The sequence below is a fragment of the Choloepus didactylus genome, chromosome 18 (genome assembly GCF_015220235.1).
Source record: "Choloepus didactylus isolate mChoDid1 chromosome 18, mChoDid1.pri, whole genome shotgun sequence".
NCBI lineage: Eukaryota > Metazoa > Chordata > Mammalia > Pilosa > Megalonychidae > Choloepus > Choloepus didactylus.
In genome coordinates, this window is record NC_051324.1 from 53,082,118 (window position 1) to 53,095,411 (window position 13,294).

Genomic DNA, 13,294 nt, shown 5'->3' on the forward strand with positions numbered 1-13,294 from the left:
GGTTTCAAAATGGTAAGAGAAGCTCGTGGGACCCTTGCTGACGTCTCTGCCACCTCCCTCCCTGGTGCAGTGTGGAGCCAGCCTGTGCTCCCATTGTGGGTCCCCGGCCCTGTTCCAGAGGGAGCAGAATAACCCCTCTGTGCATGCTGGGGGGTGCCTGTATGTCAGGGCCAATCTATCTGATGCTTGAAAGACTGAACAAGGAACTGGGCTCTGGCTCACCCTCCCAGAACTTGCCCTGCAGGCAGAAGGAGTTTGCAGACAGCTAAAGCAGTAAAAGAAAAAAATTAAGTCAAGGCAGCCTGGGGCAAAGAATTACTGGCTTTAAGACACACAACAGAGGTCCCAGGAGGGGCTGAAAATCGATTTCATAAGGCACAGAGGGGACCCTAGGATTCCTGTGAATGGGGGAATTCCTAAGGCCACAAAAGAGCACAGGCCCAGGAATGACAGAAAGGACCCTGCACTTCACTTTCACCTTGAGTTGATCTTCTTGCTACAAGGGCTAAACTCTGAAGGAAGCACTAGCCAACGCAAAGCCAATTTGAAAAGGCAGTGAAAGGTGTTTTTGCATTGGTTTGTTTGTTTTGTTAGATCCTGGCACTCAAAAACTCTCCTCCATATCATCAGATGGATACAAACTCAAGGAATAGAGAGCCCAGGGACTAAATCCCAGAATTAACACATTAAAATATTCAAATGAATGCATACAACAAAAGATTACAAGATAATCAAAGAAACAGGAAATGATGGCCCATCCAAAGGAACAAGATAAAAATTCAGAAGCCGTCAATGAAAAAGACCAGACTTTGGGCATGCTGGATAAAAGACTTTAAAAAAATGATCTTCAATATGCTCAGGGAGATAAAGGAAAACATGGAGACAGAAGATTAGTAAGGAAATAGAAGACTTGAACGATACTATAAACCACAACTAGACCTAACAGACATATATAGAAGACTACCCAATGGCAGCAGAATACACATTATTCTCTAGTGCACACGGGTCATTTTCCAGTGCATATGGTCCAGAGACCATATGTTAAGTCACAAAACAAGTCTCAATAAATTTTAAAATATTGAAATCATACAATGTATCTTCTCCAGCAGCAACAGAATGAAGCTAGAAATCAGTAAGAGGGAGAACTGGAAAAATTCACAAATAGGTGGAAATTAGACCATGTACTCTTAAACAATCAATGGGTCAAAGAAGAAATCACAAGGGAAATTAGGAAACGGCTTGAGTCAAATGAAAACAAAAATATAGCAAACCAAAACTTATGGGATGCAGCAAAAGCAGTGCTGAGAGGGACATTTATCTCTCTAAATGCTTATATTAAAAAAGAAGAAAGATCTCAATTCAGAAGCCTAACCTCACAACTGGAGGATCCAGAAAAATTAGAGCAAACTTCTTTTGTGTTTGAAAGTATCATTTATAAGGGAGTTATCTGAATGATATAGGATTTTGAAATATTAACTCAAGTTCTTCTCCTGCCACGTTGACTCTGTGATCCTCTCACACACCACCCACCATAATTGCTATACCTCTATCAAGGGGTAGTTAGTTTTGTGCTCATTACTTTAAGGAAAGGCAGTGAACAAATTCGTTTGAAAGAATCCAGGGTTCCTATGGAATAATGATAGCTACCTAAATCTAATCTCTTCACCTATCACACAACCACAGAGAAACAAAGAGAACAAATAAAGCAACCCAGAACCACATCAAAATAAGCTGGGATATTAAGAATACAATACAATTCAATAAACATGGAAGAGTGGAATCCACTCTAGACACCATTCGGGAGTACACAGCCAGGCAGACCAGGCACAGAAGAATCCAAATGGGTCTTAATCCTATTCCTGATGACCTTGTTGGGAAAGTCATAGAGAGAAAGCCACTGAGGGAGCAGCCAGAGGCAGAATATCAACGGAATCCAGAAAAGGAGGAAGAAGCCAGGAGAGGCCACCATGTGCATTGCCACATGACAGAAAAGCCAAGGGCCGAGGATCACCGGCAGCCAGCCCCAGATTGCCACAGTCTTCTGGGAGAAAGCATCGCCTTGATGACCCTTGATTCTGGACTTCTCTTGGCCTCAAAACCATGAGGCAATAAATCCCATGGTTTAAGCCACCCTATGGAATGGTAATTGTTTTGGCAGCCAGGAAGTTAGAACAGATACCATTTCACACCCACTAGAATGGCTGCTAGTCAAAAAAAAAAAAAAAAAAAAAAACAACACAGAAAATAACAAGTATTGGAGAGGATGTGGAGAAATAAGAAGACTCCATCACTGCTGGTGAGAATGTAAAATGCTGCAGCCACTGTGGCACACAGTATGGTGGTTTCTCAGAAAGGTAACTATAGAATGATCATCTGACCCAGCAATCTCATTTCTAGGTCTATACCCAAAATAACTGAAAGCAAGGATGCGAACAGACATTTACATACCGATGTTCATAGAGGCATGATTCACAATTGCCAAAAGATGGAAGCAATTCACGTACCCATCAACAGATGAACAGATACACAAAATGTGGTATAATACATACAATGGAGTATCATTCAGCCGCAAAAAGGAATGAAGTTCTGACACATGCGACAACATAGATGAACCGTGAAGACAACACGTTGAGCAAAATAAGCCAGATGCAAAAGCACAAATACTGTATGATCTCACTGATACGAAATAATTAGAATAAGCAAATTCATACTGCCAGAAACTATAATACAGATTACCAGGGGCCGGGATTGGGGTAGGGAATGGGGAATTGATGCTTAATTGGTACAGTTTATATTTGGGGTGATGGAAAAGTTTTGGTAATTGATGGTGGTGATGATAACACAACATTGTTAAGAGTAAATAATAGGGAAAACTTTGGGGCGGGGGCATGGGAATTTTGTATTTTCTGCATGATTTTTCAGTAAACCTACAACTTCTTCAATAAAGACAATTTTTTTAAAAAAGAGGGAAAAAATCACATTCTAAAGAAATATGTAATCATGTAGGAAAAGCTACTGTCAAAATGTTAAGTTAAAAATAAAAAGCAAAAGACTCCAAATTCTATACGGAATGCTCGCATGAAAAGCTCAGGAAGGAATTGAATTATACTGTTCAGATAGTGGCAAGATCATGGGTAAGTTTCTTTTCCTAGTCCTCCTTTTCTGTTTTTTCATATTTTATTTCTCAACTTTATCTAAGCATGCATTACGATATATAAGTTAATATAATAGCACACATTTCCAGGTATTTATTTTCGTTGCAAACAGCCATCACTAGCCGTGGGACAAGAAGAACACACACAAGCACACACAGCTGGTACTCACCTCAGGAAATAGTGTGCAGGAGCGTGCCCCCTGGCTGTGGTGGCCGAGACTGGGGGGGAACATGGGAGACTGGGGGGATCAGGAACCTGTGCCTCTGGCAGCTCCAGAACCACCTCCCCACCACACACCCAGACCCACCTCTCCTGGAACTGCTTGGAGGGGATGAGGCCGGCTCGAAGGTTGGTGTCCCCCACTCGCTTGGCCTGCCACCACGTGGGGTCATCCTGGCTCACCACCTCCAGCACCTGCCGGCGCTGGAAAGGCAGGCCTGCCTCCTGGCAGGGAATGGCCCGGTCCTCCCGCGGATTGTAGTGGAAAAGGGCCCTCATGAACACCTGCAAGGAAGGGCTCCGGTGAGGCTGACTTTTTCCATGTAAGCAGAGATGTGTCTACGTCCTCCTCGAAGGCCAAATGTCAACTGCGCTTCACAATTAAAGAACGAGTAGCCTTGAGAATACAAAGCTAATCGGAAACACAGTGCACACATTTTCTCATTGTTCTTCAACCATTTCGGATATTATAGCCAGGAAATCCGTCAAGAATCAGAAAATTAATAGATGGGGCCCGTGACTGCTATTTCTCTTTCCAACCTAAGTATGTTGTTATTCACTCGGTCTGCTATCCTCTTAAGGGCTTCTTAGCATACACAGAGCAAGAACCAGTCCTGGGAAAGAAAAGCAAAGCAAATACAATTTGCAACTCAAATGTTATTTTTGATATGCTCACTAACCCTGATGAAGTCAGCAGCCAGTTGTTAAATAAGTAACCTAGACGTTACGGTGAGATCACAAATGTCAACACAACTATTGTTACTAATTTCTCACTGTGGCTTTTCATTGTGCATCTGACACCCACGGTTTTACAGCTCTATCCTACGTCATCTGTCATATTCGGGTCCAATCCCCAACCTTCCCCTTTATTCTGGAGTCACCCCCTTTGGAGAAGACGGTGGGAGGACACAGCAATTTGTCAAACTTCCTTATTCTATAATTCCGTGGCATGGATTTATGTTCTTTATTTCTATTTCTGGACTGTTAGGGCCCAATTACAATAGGGACAAATAGAAGGGAAAAAATGAGGGCCAGAGGATCTTCCTCAGAGAGATCCAAATCACATTCCTTATGTGCCATCCAGAAAAGATTCAGTTAGACACTGGTAAGAACTTCCTGGACATAGATTGTGGGGACAGACACCCTCATCCAGCTACAGCTGTTACCCGAGTGTAGGCACTCAGCAGAGAGTATAAGTGTAAATGGGCACCCCAGATCAAGCATCTGGCTCAAGAAGAAACACGTAGGAAAGATGAGCTAAGGGACAGGCTACCCATTTCTCCTCCAGGAAAGCCAAGTTTTCTGTCTGTTTCAAGTTAGAATACTTGAAAGCTGCACACCAGGATTTACCTTGTCTCAAGAATAATTACCTTCCATCAGTTCAGAGTTAATAGTATGCCCTGGGATTTAATCGAACGGTGCAAATAAGAACCAGCCACATAAAGATTATTTCTTCATATGCTGTTTTAAAAAAAAACTGTCATTGAAGACACTGTCCATTTTTAATCTTCACTCATTTAAATATTGACCTCTACGCTGTTCCTGGTACTGTGAAGTCCCTGCTTTCATGCATTTAGTAATGGGAAGTGGGAAGTGGGAATCAACTGTCTTGAAAAACTGGCATGCTTCTTTCCATCTAACGGAAAGAAAACATGTGCATTATGTTCTCCTTTCTGCCTTGGCTGCCAGGAAGTTCAGATCCAAATTTACTGCAAAGTCAAAATGATGCCCTCTTCTCCATCCCCTCTTCTACCATCTCAGTTCAGGTCTAAATAATCTCATTAGGGCTTTTACAACAGCCTCCTACCAGGTCTCTCGGCCTCAGGTCTCTACCCACTCCACCATCCTCTACGAGGCTGCCCAAGGGAGTTCCTAAAATACAGGGTTGGCTGCATCATTCCTTACTTTGGGAGAAAAAAACAAACAAACAACTTAACGAGCTCCTCACTACCAATGGGATTGTAACTGGAGCTGTGGGATGCCCTCCCATATTCCCCAGGGCCTCACCATTTCAGTCCACCCTAGGCTGACTTCCAACCACCAGCACCCGCATCTCTTTACATAATCCTCTTGCCCCTGGGGTCTGCTCTGCTCTAATCCAGCAGGAAGAAATTGCTGGGAATTAATCCCCCAGGTGCAGCCTGGCAGGAGTTGGTGTGTAGATCCCCCAGCTCCCTTGTCCCTTGGGTAGGATGACTAGGGATGTGCTCTTTAGGGGATCCCCGAGCTCCCCAGCAGGATCCAGCTCCAGTTGCCCACAGGAGGGAACTTGCTTGATATCATGCCCTTCATTGGCTGCCTTTTCTTCCCCACTCCTGTACTAGTGCTTCCTGGGGTCTCCTTCCAAGGAAACTATTTGCACTTGAACCCTTGTCTTACGGTCAGCTTCTAAGGGACCCCAAACCAAGCAAAGGCTACGGCTGAAACCCTCAACAAAGCAGTCGAGGCCATCAGAAGGCAGCCTTAACTAATTCCCCAGCCCCCTCGCCCAGAGCCTTCCCCGAGCTCTCCACATTGCTCTTTCCCACTGATCCCCAAACACGCCCCACTCCACGAAGCCTTGAGCCTCTGTATCTGCCGACCCCTGGGTCTGAAATCGCTCCCGCTCTTCTTCACCAGGGAAGTTACTTACTTCACTTTCCTTGAGCCTCAGTTCCAACACTCCTCCTCTGTGTACAGATCCTTCCTAAGCATTCAGCTCACAGCAGGGAGAGGCTTGCTCCCCAGCTCCTCTCTGAACCAGGAACCCCCAGGGCTATTATCATCCCCACCTTCAGCATCTCTGGGCCTGGCACCCGAGGAGCTATTCAAAACAGGTAGGCTAAGCAAATAAGTCAGCAAGTGGCAGTTACTTAATTGGTCCCGAATCCAGGACATTTGGTTCCTTCTCCACCTCTTCATGGCCCTGATTTTCCACTTCAATCAAAATAACCTTATCTTTTATTAAAAGCCACATCAAATCCAGCTTAGAAAGAGGCAGGGTAAAAATAAGTGAATTACTTTGTAACTTAAAGTTCTCTGTTGGGTGCACATTACTAGGAGCAGATGTACCATCTCTTCCTGGATGACTGTTTCAAAAGGCTGGGCTGGAGCCCTCCCACCCCTCCAGCCCCGGGCCAGGGAGCTGCATCTCCCAAGCCTAGAGAGGACACCGTAGCCCAGCTCCCCATACCTTGCTCTCCTTTAAGTGATCCTCCTCCCGCGTGGCTGGGATGATTTTCAGGGTAATGGATCCCTGGGACTGAGCCTGCAAGGGGAGAAAGCAGAGGCTTATCGCCTTTCTGGCCTAACTCTCCATGAGTTCCAGTCTTGCTTTCCAAGTCTAATAACTTACATTCAGAAGGAAAAGAAAGTCAGACACGCTGCCTCCCGTGACCCCTGCCCCCTTCTATAATAGCGCCCTGGCCAAATTAGCTAAAGCATAACTCAGACTCCCGAGACGGGTATTGGCATTTTCATGGAGCAAAGGGGCAGGAGATTTTAAATAAGAACTCAAGGACAATTCATCCTTAGATTCCAACTCTCCGTCCCTCCTGATCGCTAATGCCCAAAAGAACTCCCCTTCTTTCTTTTAATTTTTGGGTTATTTTAACAGCCTCTTTTCAGCTTCCTCTTTCCTGCCCACCTGGGGCTGGTCCCTGTCTGGTACTTCCCTCTTTGCTTCTATCTCCTCTCTCAGCCACCTCCACCTCTTCAAGGGTTTCCCTCCCCCAACCTCCCCACACCCCACCAGGGAGCCTCAAGAAAGAACGTTCTCAGCCCCAAGAGCAGAGCTTGCCGGATTGTCCCCTGGCCCTTCTTCGCCACATGGAAAGTCCAGACCGTACACTCTGGAACATGGCAAGCTCGGCATTCAGAACCAGGGACAGGGAAGTGAGGGCAAAAGGCTACAGGGCCTGTCTGCAATCTGGGACTCCTACAGTGGAGTGCCTTAAAAAGTGGGCCTCCTATCTTCAGACCTCATTGTGTTTCTATCCCAAAAACCCCCAGAAGTTAACAAAGACTACCATGTTGGGGACGATGCCTGAGGATAAAGAGCACAAAACTATAACTGGAGATTTTAAATCTTCAGTTTTGACTTAAGCTCCCCAGAATGGACTGTGTAGGTTGTTTTGGTCCCAGCACTTAATACCCTAAAGCCCTAAAGTACTTTATCCTTTCCCAGATGTTTACCTTCTAAAGAAAACCAGATGTTGGTTGAAAAGCCATCCCCATCCCTACTTTACAGAAAAAGAGACTGAGGCTCAGAATGATTTGATGACTTGTCCGAGATTGCACAGGTAGAAAGTGGTGGAGCCAGGATTCAAACCCAGGACCAGTGACCCCAAAGCCCTTGCTCTCTGTTCCTCCCCTGAACAGTAACCTCATATTCCACATTCCTCAGCCCTCTGGGAAGAGGAGACCCTTTTAAGACGGTCCCCAGGAATAGGAGCCAGGAGGGACGGCTGTGCTGAAGAGAGGGTCTGGGAAAGGCAGGTGGGTAGGAAGCTCTACTCCTCCTGCCCCCGGGGTGCACTATGAGACCACTCGGTCCCTGGAAGCGTGCGGGTTTGGGTCTGCGGAGAACCGCCACCTCCCTCCAGGCAGCACGCATCCAGCACGGACCAGAATCTGGCTGATCTCGTCGGGCCGCTTGTGCAGGACCGCGACCCCATTCACTTCCCGGAGCTCATCTCCAACGTGGACCAGGCCTAGAAGACATGGTAGGGGACGCTGTCAGGGCAGGAAGGAGGCCCCAGCACCCCGGAACTCCGAGCTGGGACATGCCTGGGCAACCCGCCACAGGGCAGACTCCTAACGTTAAAAGGTGGTGGATGGGAGAGGGAGAAGTTGGGTTCCCGCTGAATGCAGTGAGCCTGGCTCATCCCAGCACGGTCTCACAGGCACACAGGGAGACCCCCAGTCCACAACTTGGCAGCTGAGACCCAGAAGGATTAAGAAGCTTGCCCAAGCCCACGATGCTAAGGCATAAAGGAGCCAGTGTTCAAACACAGTTATTCTGGCATGAAAAGCCCACATTCTTTGTGCTACAGCCTCTGCTCTTTCAAAAATACTACTAGCTCTTCACTTCCGGGTTTTACAGAAACACTCCAAGAATGTCCTTCTCAAGTCTTAACAAGGAAACATAAAGGTGCCAGTGAAGAAGTCCCCAGAGCATTAAGCACAGCCACCTGTTAGCCTCTGGTTTAGCGACAGGTGACTCTGCATAGTAGGGCCCTATTTGCTACTCAGAGTGGTCCCTAACCCAGCAGTACCACATGGGACCTGGCTAGAAATGCAGAGACATAAGCCCACCCAGACAGGGTATTCAAGTGCGTGTTAATGTTTGAGAAGCACTGGTCTAGAATTTTTCACAACAGTGATCCCCAACTTTTGGGTAACACCCCCTACTGCCAGGAGGTTTGCCTCCCAGCTTGGTAATTCTTCCCCACCTGTTTTTCACCCAAACAAAGCTGGGGATGAGCAGCCTCCCTCAGTAACAGGGGCTTGCTAAGGCATCTGGGGTGGAACAGGAGGGGTATCTCTCTCGCCCCCCCCCAGTTAAGAATCACCTGCCCACCCCATGCTATGTGCTTAACTATCCCAGTCCACTGATCAAACCGATAAATCGGCCCTTTCCCAATAGCCCCCAAAGTACTCCATGCATGTTATACTTCCAAACAGTTAAGTAGGTTTCAGAAGATGCACATTCTAACCCCACTCCCAAAAAACAAAGCACATCCCAAACAGGTGACCAGATAGGAGCAGGGACAGAGAACAGTGGAGGACCATGGCTGAAGGGAAAAGGCCCCGGGACACCAGCCCACACTTCAGCCAGGCCTGCCTTCCAGTCACTCACCGCTCCGGTCTGCCGCGCCCCCTCGCATGATTCTGGCCACCACGACAGCCCCCGAGTGCTCGTCCCGCCGGATTGTGGCTCCCTGCATCAGAGACGAGAACATGCAGGCGGCAAACCTCAGACCCCAGCTCGCTGGGCCCAACAGAGCCTCCCTGTCCCTGCCTCTGCCCCCCACCAGAGGACAGATCAGCAGGGAACTTCCCAACGCTGAGGACACTCCACAATAAAGCCAACATCCTGAATTAGCGCAGCACAGCCATTCACAGCTTACAAAGCACAGCAGCTCAATGACAGTCCCATTTTAGAGACGAGGGGCTGGGACTCAAAGAAGTTAAGCCTCCTCCTCAAGGTCACACAAATGGCAAGAAGTAAAACTTTTTGTGACCCTGAAGCCAGTGGCATCTAATAATGAGGATAATTCATGCCAGCAAATTCTCAACCTGCCTTGATAACAAAACACAGGGTGACGGACCCTCTGTCATTGCTGAGGGGAACAATTTACACCCCAGCCCGAGTCTGGGGACTGGGACTTGCTGCATGAGTCGATGGATGTCAGCCCCTTTGCGCTGATGAGGCATGTGGCAGAGAGAGCCTCATCTGTTTGAGTCAGTGGCTCCTCTGAGGTCATTTGTTGAAAGCTGAAAATAGAAAATGCCAGCTGTGGTATTCTCTGGACTTCCACCTCTTGCCTCCATCTCATCAGCAACCCTGTCCTTGGCTCGATAAATCAACACTGAACCAGGACCAAAATGATAACAACTTGTTACCATACAAAAATGAATGGGAGTGGCCAAGCTCCAAAAGAACTTTATTTACAAAACCAGATGGTGTGGACTATGCTGTAGTTTGCCAACCTCTAGATCAGAGCATGATGGTCAGGGTTGCCCCATACAGTTATGCAGGTTAATTACTGCACAAAGGGACAGGCCACGAGAAAGGCTGTTATCTACCCAGAACAGGGGGGCACCCGCCATATGAAGGTGCTATAGGCTAGTGGCTGCCCTGCCAAAGCTGCCATTGCCTTCTGTGTAGATTTCAGGGGGCTCCCTTCCCTGTTTTCTGGGCAGAGTTAGGAGGCAGGAGCAAGGAAGGAGCCAGGTGGGGGAGACAAGTGGCTGCCACACACCAGGGGTTCTTTGTTCTTCACCAGGCGGACAATCTTCACGGATTCCTCATCAAAATCCTCATCAATATTATCAGGCAGAGGGGGGAGAACAGGGTCAAAATTCTTCTGGGCAACCGTATCATGTACCATGAGCACGGCCTGTCGGGAAGCAAGAGAAATGACAAGCTGGTCTTGGCCGGGCAGTGGTTTGGGGGTCTCAGATCTCATGCCAGGAAGACAACCACCCCAGACAGACACGGGTACTGAGGATCCCTCACTCAGGAGTCGCCTTCCCTTAGTCTCATGACCAAGGGCTCCCTCCCACTCCCCCTCTCCAGGAGGCACAAGGTGCGTGGGTGGTCAGGGACGGCAGCGTGACTACCCTAAGGTGGGGGGTGGACAGCAGTTGCAGAAGCTCCCTCTCGTCGCTGTGCACAGAGGCAGCCTGCAGCTCCTCCATCACCTGAAGCAGAAAGAGACAGAAGGCCACAGACAGCTGGGGGTGCCACTCTGCCCCAAACCTGCAGCTCATCCCTCAGGGGAATCCCTGGCCCAGCCGGGCCAGGGATCCTCCCCAGAACTGCCACTGCAGCCAGGGGTGCATCAGACTCTCAGCCACCCCAGGACTAACGTTCTCAGAGTATCATACCAGAGGTCAGGGAGCTGGGCTGCTTTGCAGGATCATCCCAATAGAAGCTAACATGCATTAAGCCCCTACTGTGTGCTGTTTGCTTTACGTAGACCTTCTCATTTAATCCTCACAACAAACCGAGATGAAGTCGTTTTTACAGAAGAGAATTCTGAGGTTCAGACAGATTAAATATCTTACTCAAGGTCACCCACTCTAAGTGGCACAGCCCGGATCAGAATCTGGGCTTATCTGGCCTTATAGTCTGTGCTCATCACCATTAAGCTATTTTACAGATGAGGAAATTAGGGCTCAGAGAGGCTGAGTGCCTTCTCCAGGGTCACAGAGCTAATAGTAAAAGCTGACTTGAGCCTGGGAGCCAGGCAGTCAAACATGCTCCCAATCACGCTTCTATAGTGGAGAAAGGCATGGGACCTGCACCCACAGACTGCACCCAGTCCACACCAAACCATCTCCCAGGGCCAGGGAGTTCGTGAAGAAGCTGGAACAGCCTTAGTGATCACCCAGTCCAAATGTTCCCAAGCCAAGCACCAAAGAGCACCAGGTCCACAAGAAAGTGAGGCATTCCTTTCAAAACTGGGAAGCCTGTGCAGCAAGGGGGACGTGCTGCAACCCCCTTTACTTCAGGACTGCATACTGGGTCTCCCCGAGGTATAGACATGTATGTTTACTGGACCCATTCATATCTCCAGTCCTCAGAACAGCTGGAGAACTGCTGATCTGATCCGAAGGCTCTCATTGTACAGCTGAGGAAACGGACTCTCGGGAACACACAGTAAGTGGGCACCGCCTTGTCACCATGTCTCCCAGCCCTGTCCAAAGCTAACAGGTCCCTCCCTGCTGGGGACGGGGAAGGAGGGGTAGGCTGTGAAGCCTGGGAAGTGGGTAGAAAAACCTCGGGCTTACGTCCTCAGCAAGGGCCACGGCGCTGTGCAGGACTGGAGTTGGACTTTGCCTCTCGTAATAGCGAAGCTTCTCGTGAATCTGCAAAGACAGCCGATTTCAGGCTGGGGGCTCCCAGGCCAGCTGCCCAGGTTTACCCAGACACCACACACCCTTCCCATAGCTGTGGGGACACCTGGGCCTGCAGACTGGGTCACCAATGGTGCAGCAAAAGAGAAAGTCCTGCCTAGCTGGGCTGGTGAAAATCTAGCTGGGGCAGGGGGATGGCTAGGATGACCTCTGTGAACCACAGACAGCTAGGAAGACCTCTAGAGATCCTCACCAGGCGCGATGGAAGGCGACTTTACCTTCATTAAGTAATTGAGGCTTTTCTCACTGAAAACATCCCTCAGGAAGCCCATCTCCTCCTTGTGGTTGGAATCAGGTCTGAGCTGAGAGGTCAGCAGCGCCAGGGTTTCATGCAAACCTGAAAAGAGTGTAAGAAAAAAAAAGTACAGCAAATAAAATGAGCACTTCCTGCCTCTGTGGACCTAAGTGGACCCTCAGACAACACTCAAGACCCGCCTTGTGGAATTCTCTTCCTGGGATCTCAGGGCTTGGATGCAGGGCAGCCTCTGAGGACCCAGCCTGGCAGCAGCAGTTTCCTGCCAACCCTGGGCTGCTGCGGGCACCCTCGGCTTCAGCACTGCACCAGCTCCCAGCCCCGGGGAGGCCCTCACTCACCTGAGTCCTCGGACAGCACCGGCATGGCTATGCCTGTCGGATCCAGGGCTCTGCCTGCGGATTCTGGAAGTCAGGCGGAGAGGCGGTGCTGAAGCTCCCTTGAGCACATTCATTCAACAAACAGTTATTGCCCGTCTACTGCGTCTGTCTCTGCCCAATTTGGGGACCCTTTTTACCTCCCGTTTTTCCAAGAGGGAGGAAAGATAACTAAGATTTGTTGAGTGCCCCCAATGTGCTAAGCAAGCATTGTGCTAGTGGCTTCATACGACGTTTTTCTCAATCTGCACAAAACCCTGAGGAATAGACACTCATATTCCCATTTTACTGATGAAGAAACAGAGGCTTGGGTAACTTGCTAAATGCAGATGGGAATCCATACTCAGGTGGGTCCTTCCTGGACCAGGCTGGCCTCAGAGGTGTCAAGTGGCCCCACGTGATGGTGGATGTGCCGGGCAGCATCTCCTCTCCGCTCCTACATTCCAGGAGGCCTGGCTCAAGCCCCCTGCCCACCACCACACCTCCAACAAGTACCCGGCTGGGCCTGCAGCCTCCTTCTCCCACCTTCCCCAAGCCTCAAACTCGGGGGAGCCTCCTGGAGAGGAGGGAGTGGAGCTACGGGAGGAGGTGGAGAAATGAGAGGCGGGTTTCCACCACGCGGGAGGGAGTCCCTTTCTCAGGAAGTCCCCCGAGGTGCTCTGCAG

General features: G+C 49.0%; 1 protein-coding gene across 1 annotated transcript in view; it reads right to left on the reverse strand.

Annotated features, from left to right (window-relative positions):
- MPP3 (membrane palmitoylated protein 3) overlaps window positions 1–13,057 on the reverse strand; it is a 32,317-nt gene extending 19,260 nt beyond the window's left edge. The window contains exons 1-9 of the mRNA XM_037810010.1: window positions 12,594–13,057; window positions 12,218–12,336; window positions 11,874–11,951; window positions 10,701–10,781; window positions 10,340–10,477; window positions 9,214–9,295; window positions 7,980–8,065; window positions 6,547–6,621; window positions 3,463–3,659 (exon numbers count right to left, since the gene is read on the reverse strand). Of these exons, the coding sequence (XP_037665938.1) occupies window positions 3,463–3,659; window positions 6,547–6,621; window positions 7,980–8,065; window positions 9,214–9,295; window positions 10,340–10,477; window positions 10,701–10,781; window positions 11,874–11,951; window positions 12,218–12,336; window positions 12,594–12,618 (881 nt within the window). The 5' untranslated portion in view covers window positions 12,619–13,057. The remainder of the gene's footprint in view (window positions 1–3,462; window positions 3,660–6,546; window positions 6,622–7,979; window positions 8,066–9,213; window positions 9,296–10,339; window positions 10,478–10,700; window positions 10,782–11,873; window positions 11,952–12,217; window positions 12,337–12,593) is intronic.
- Window positions 13,058–13,294: the final 237 nt, after the last annotated feature.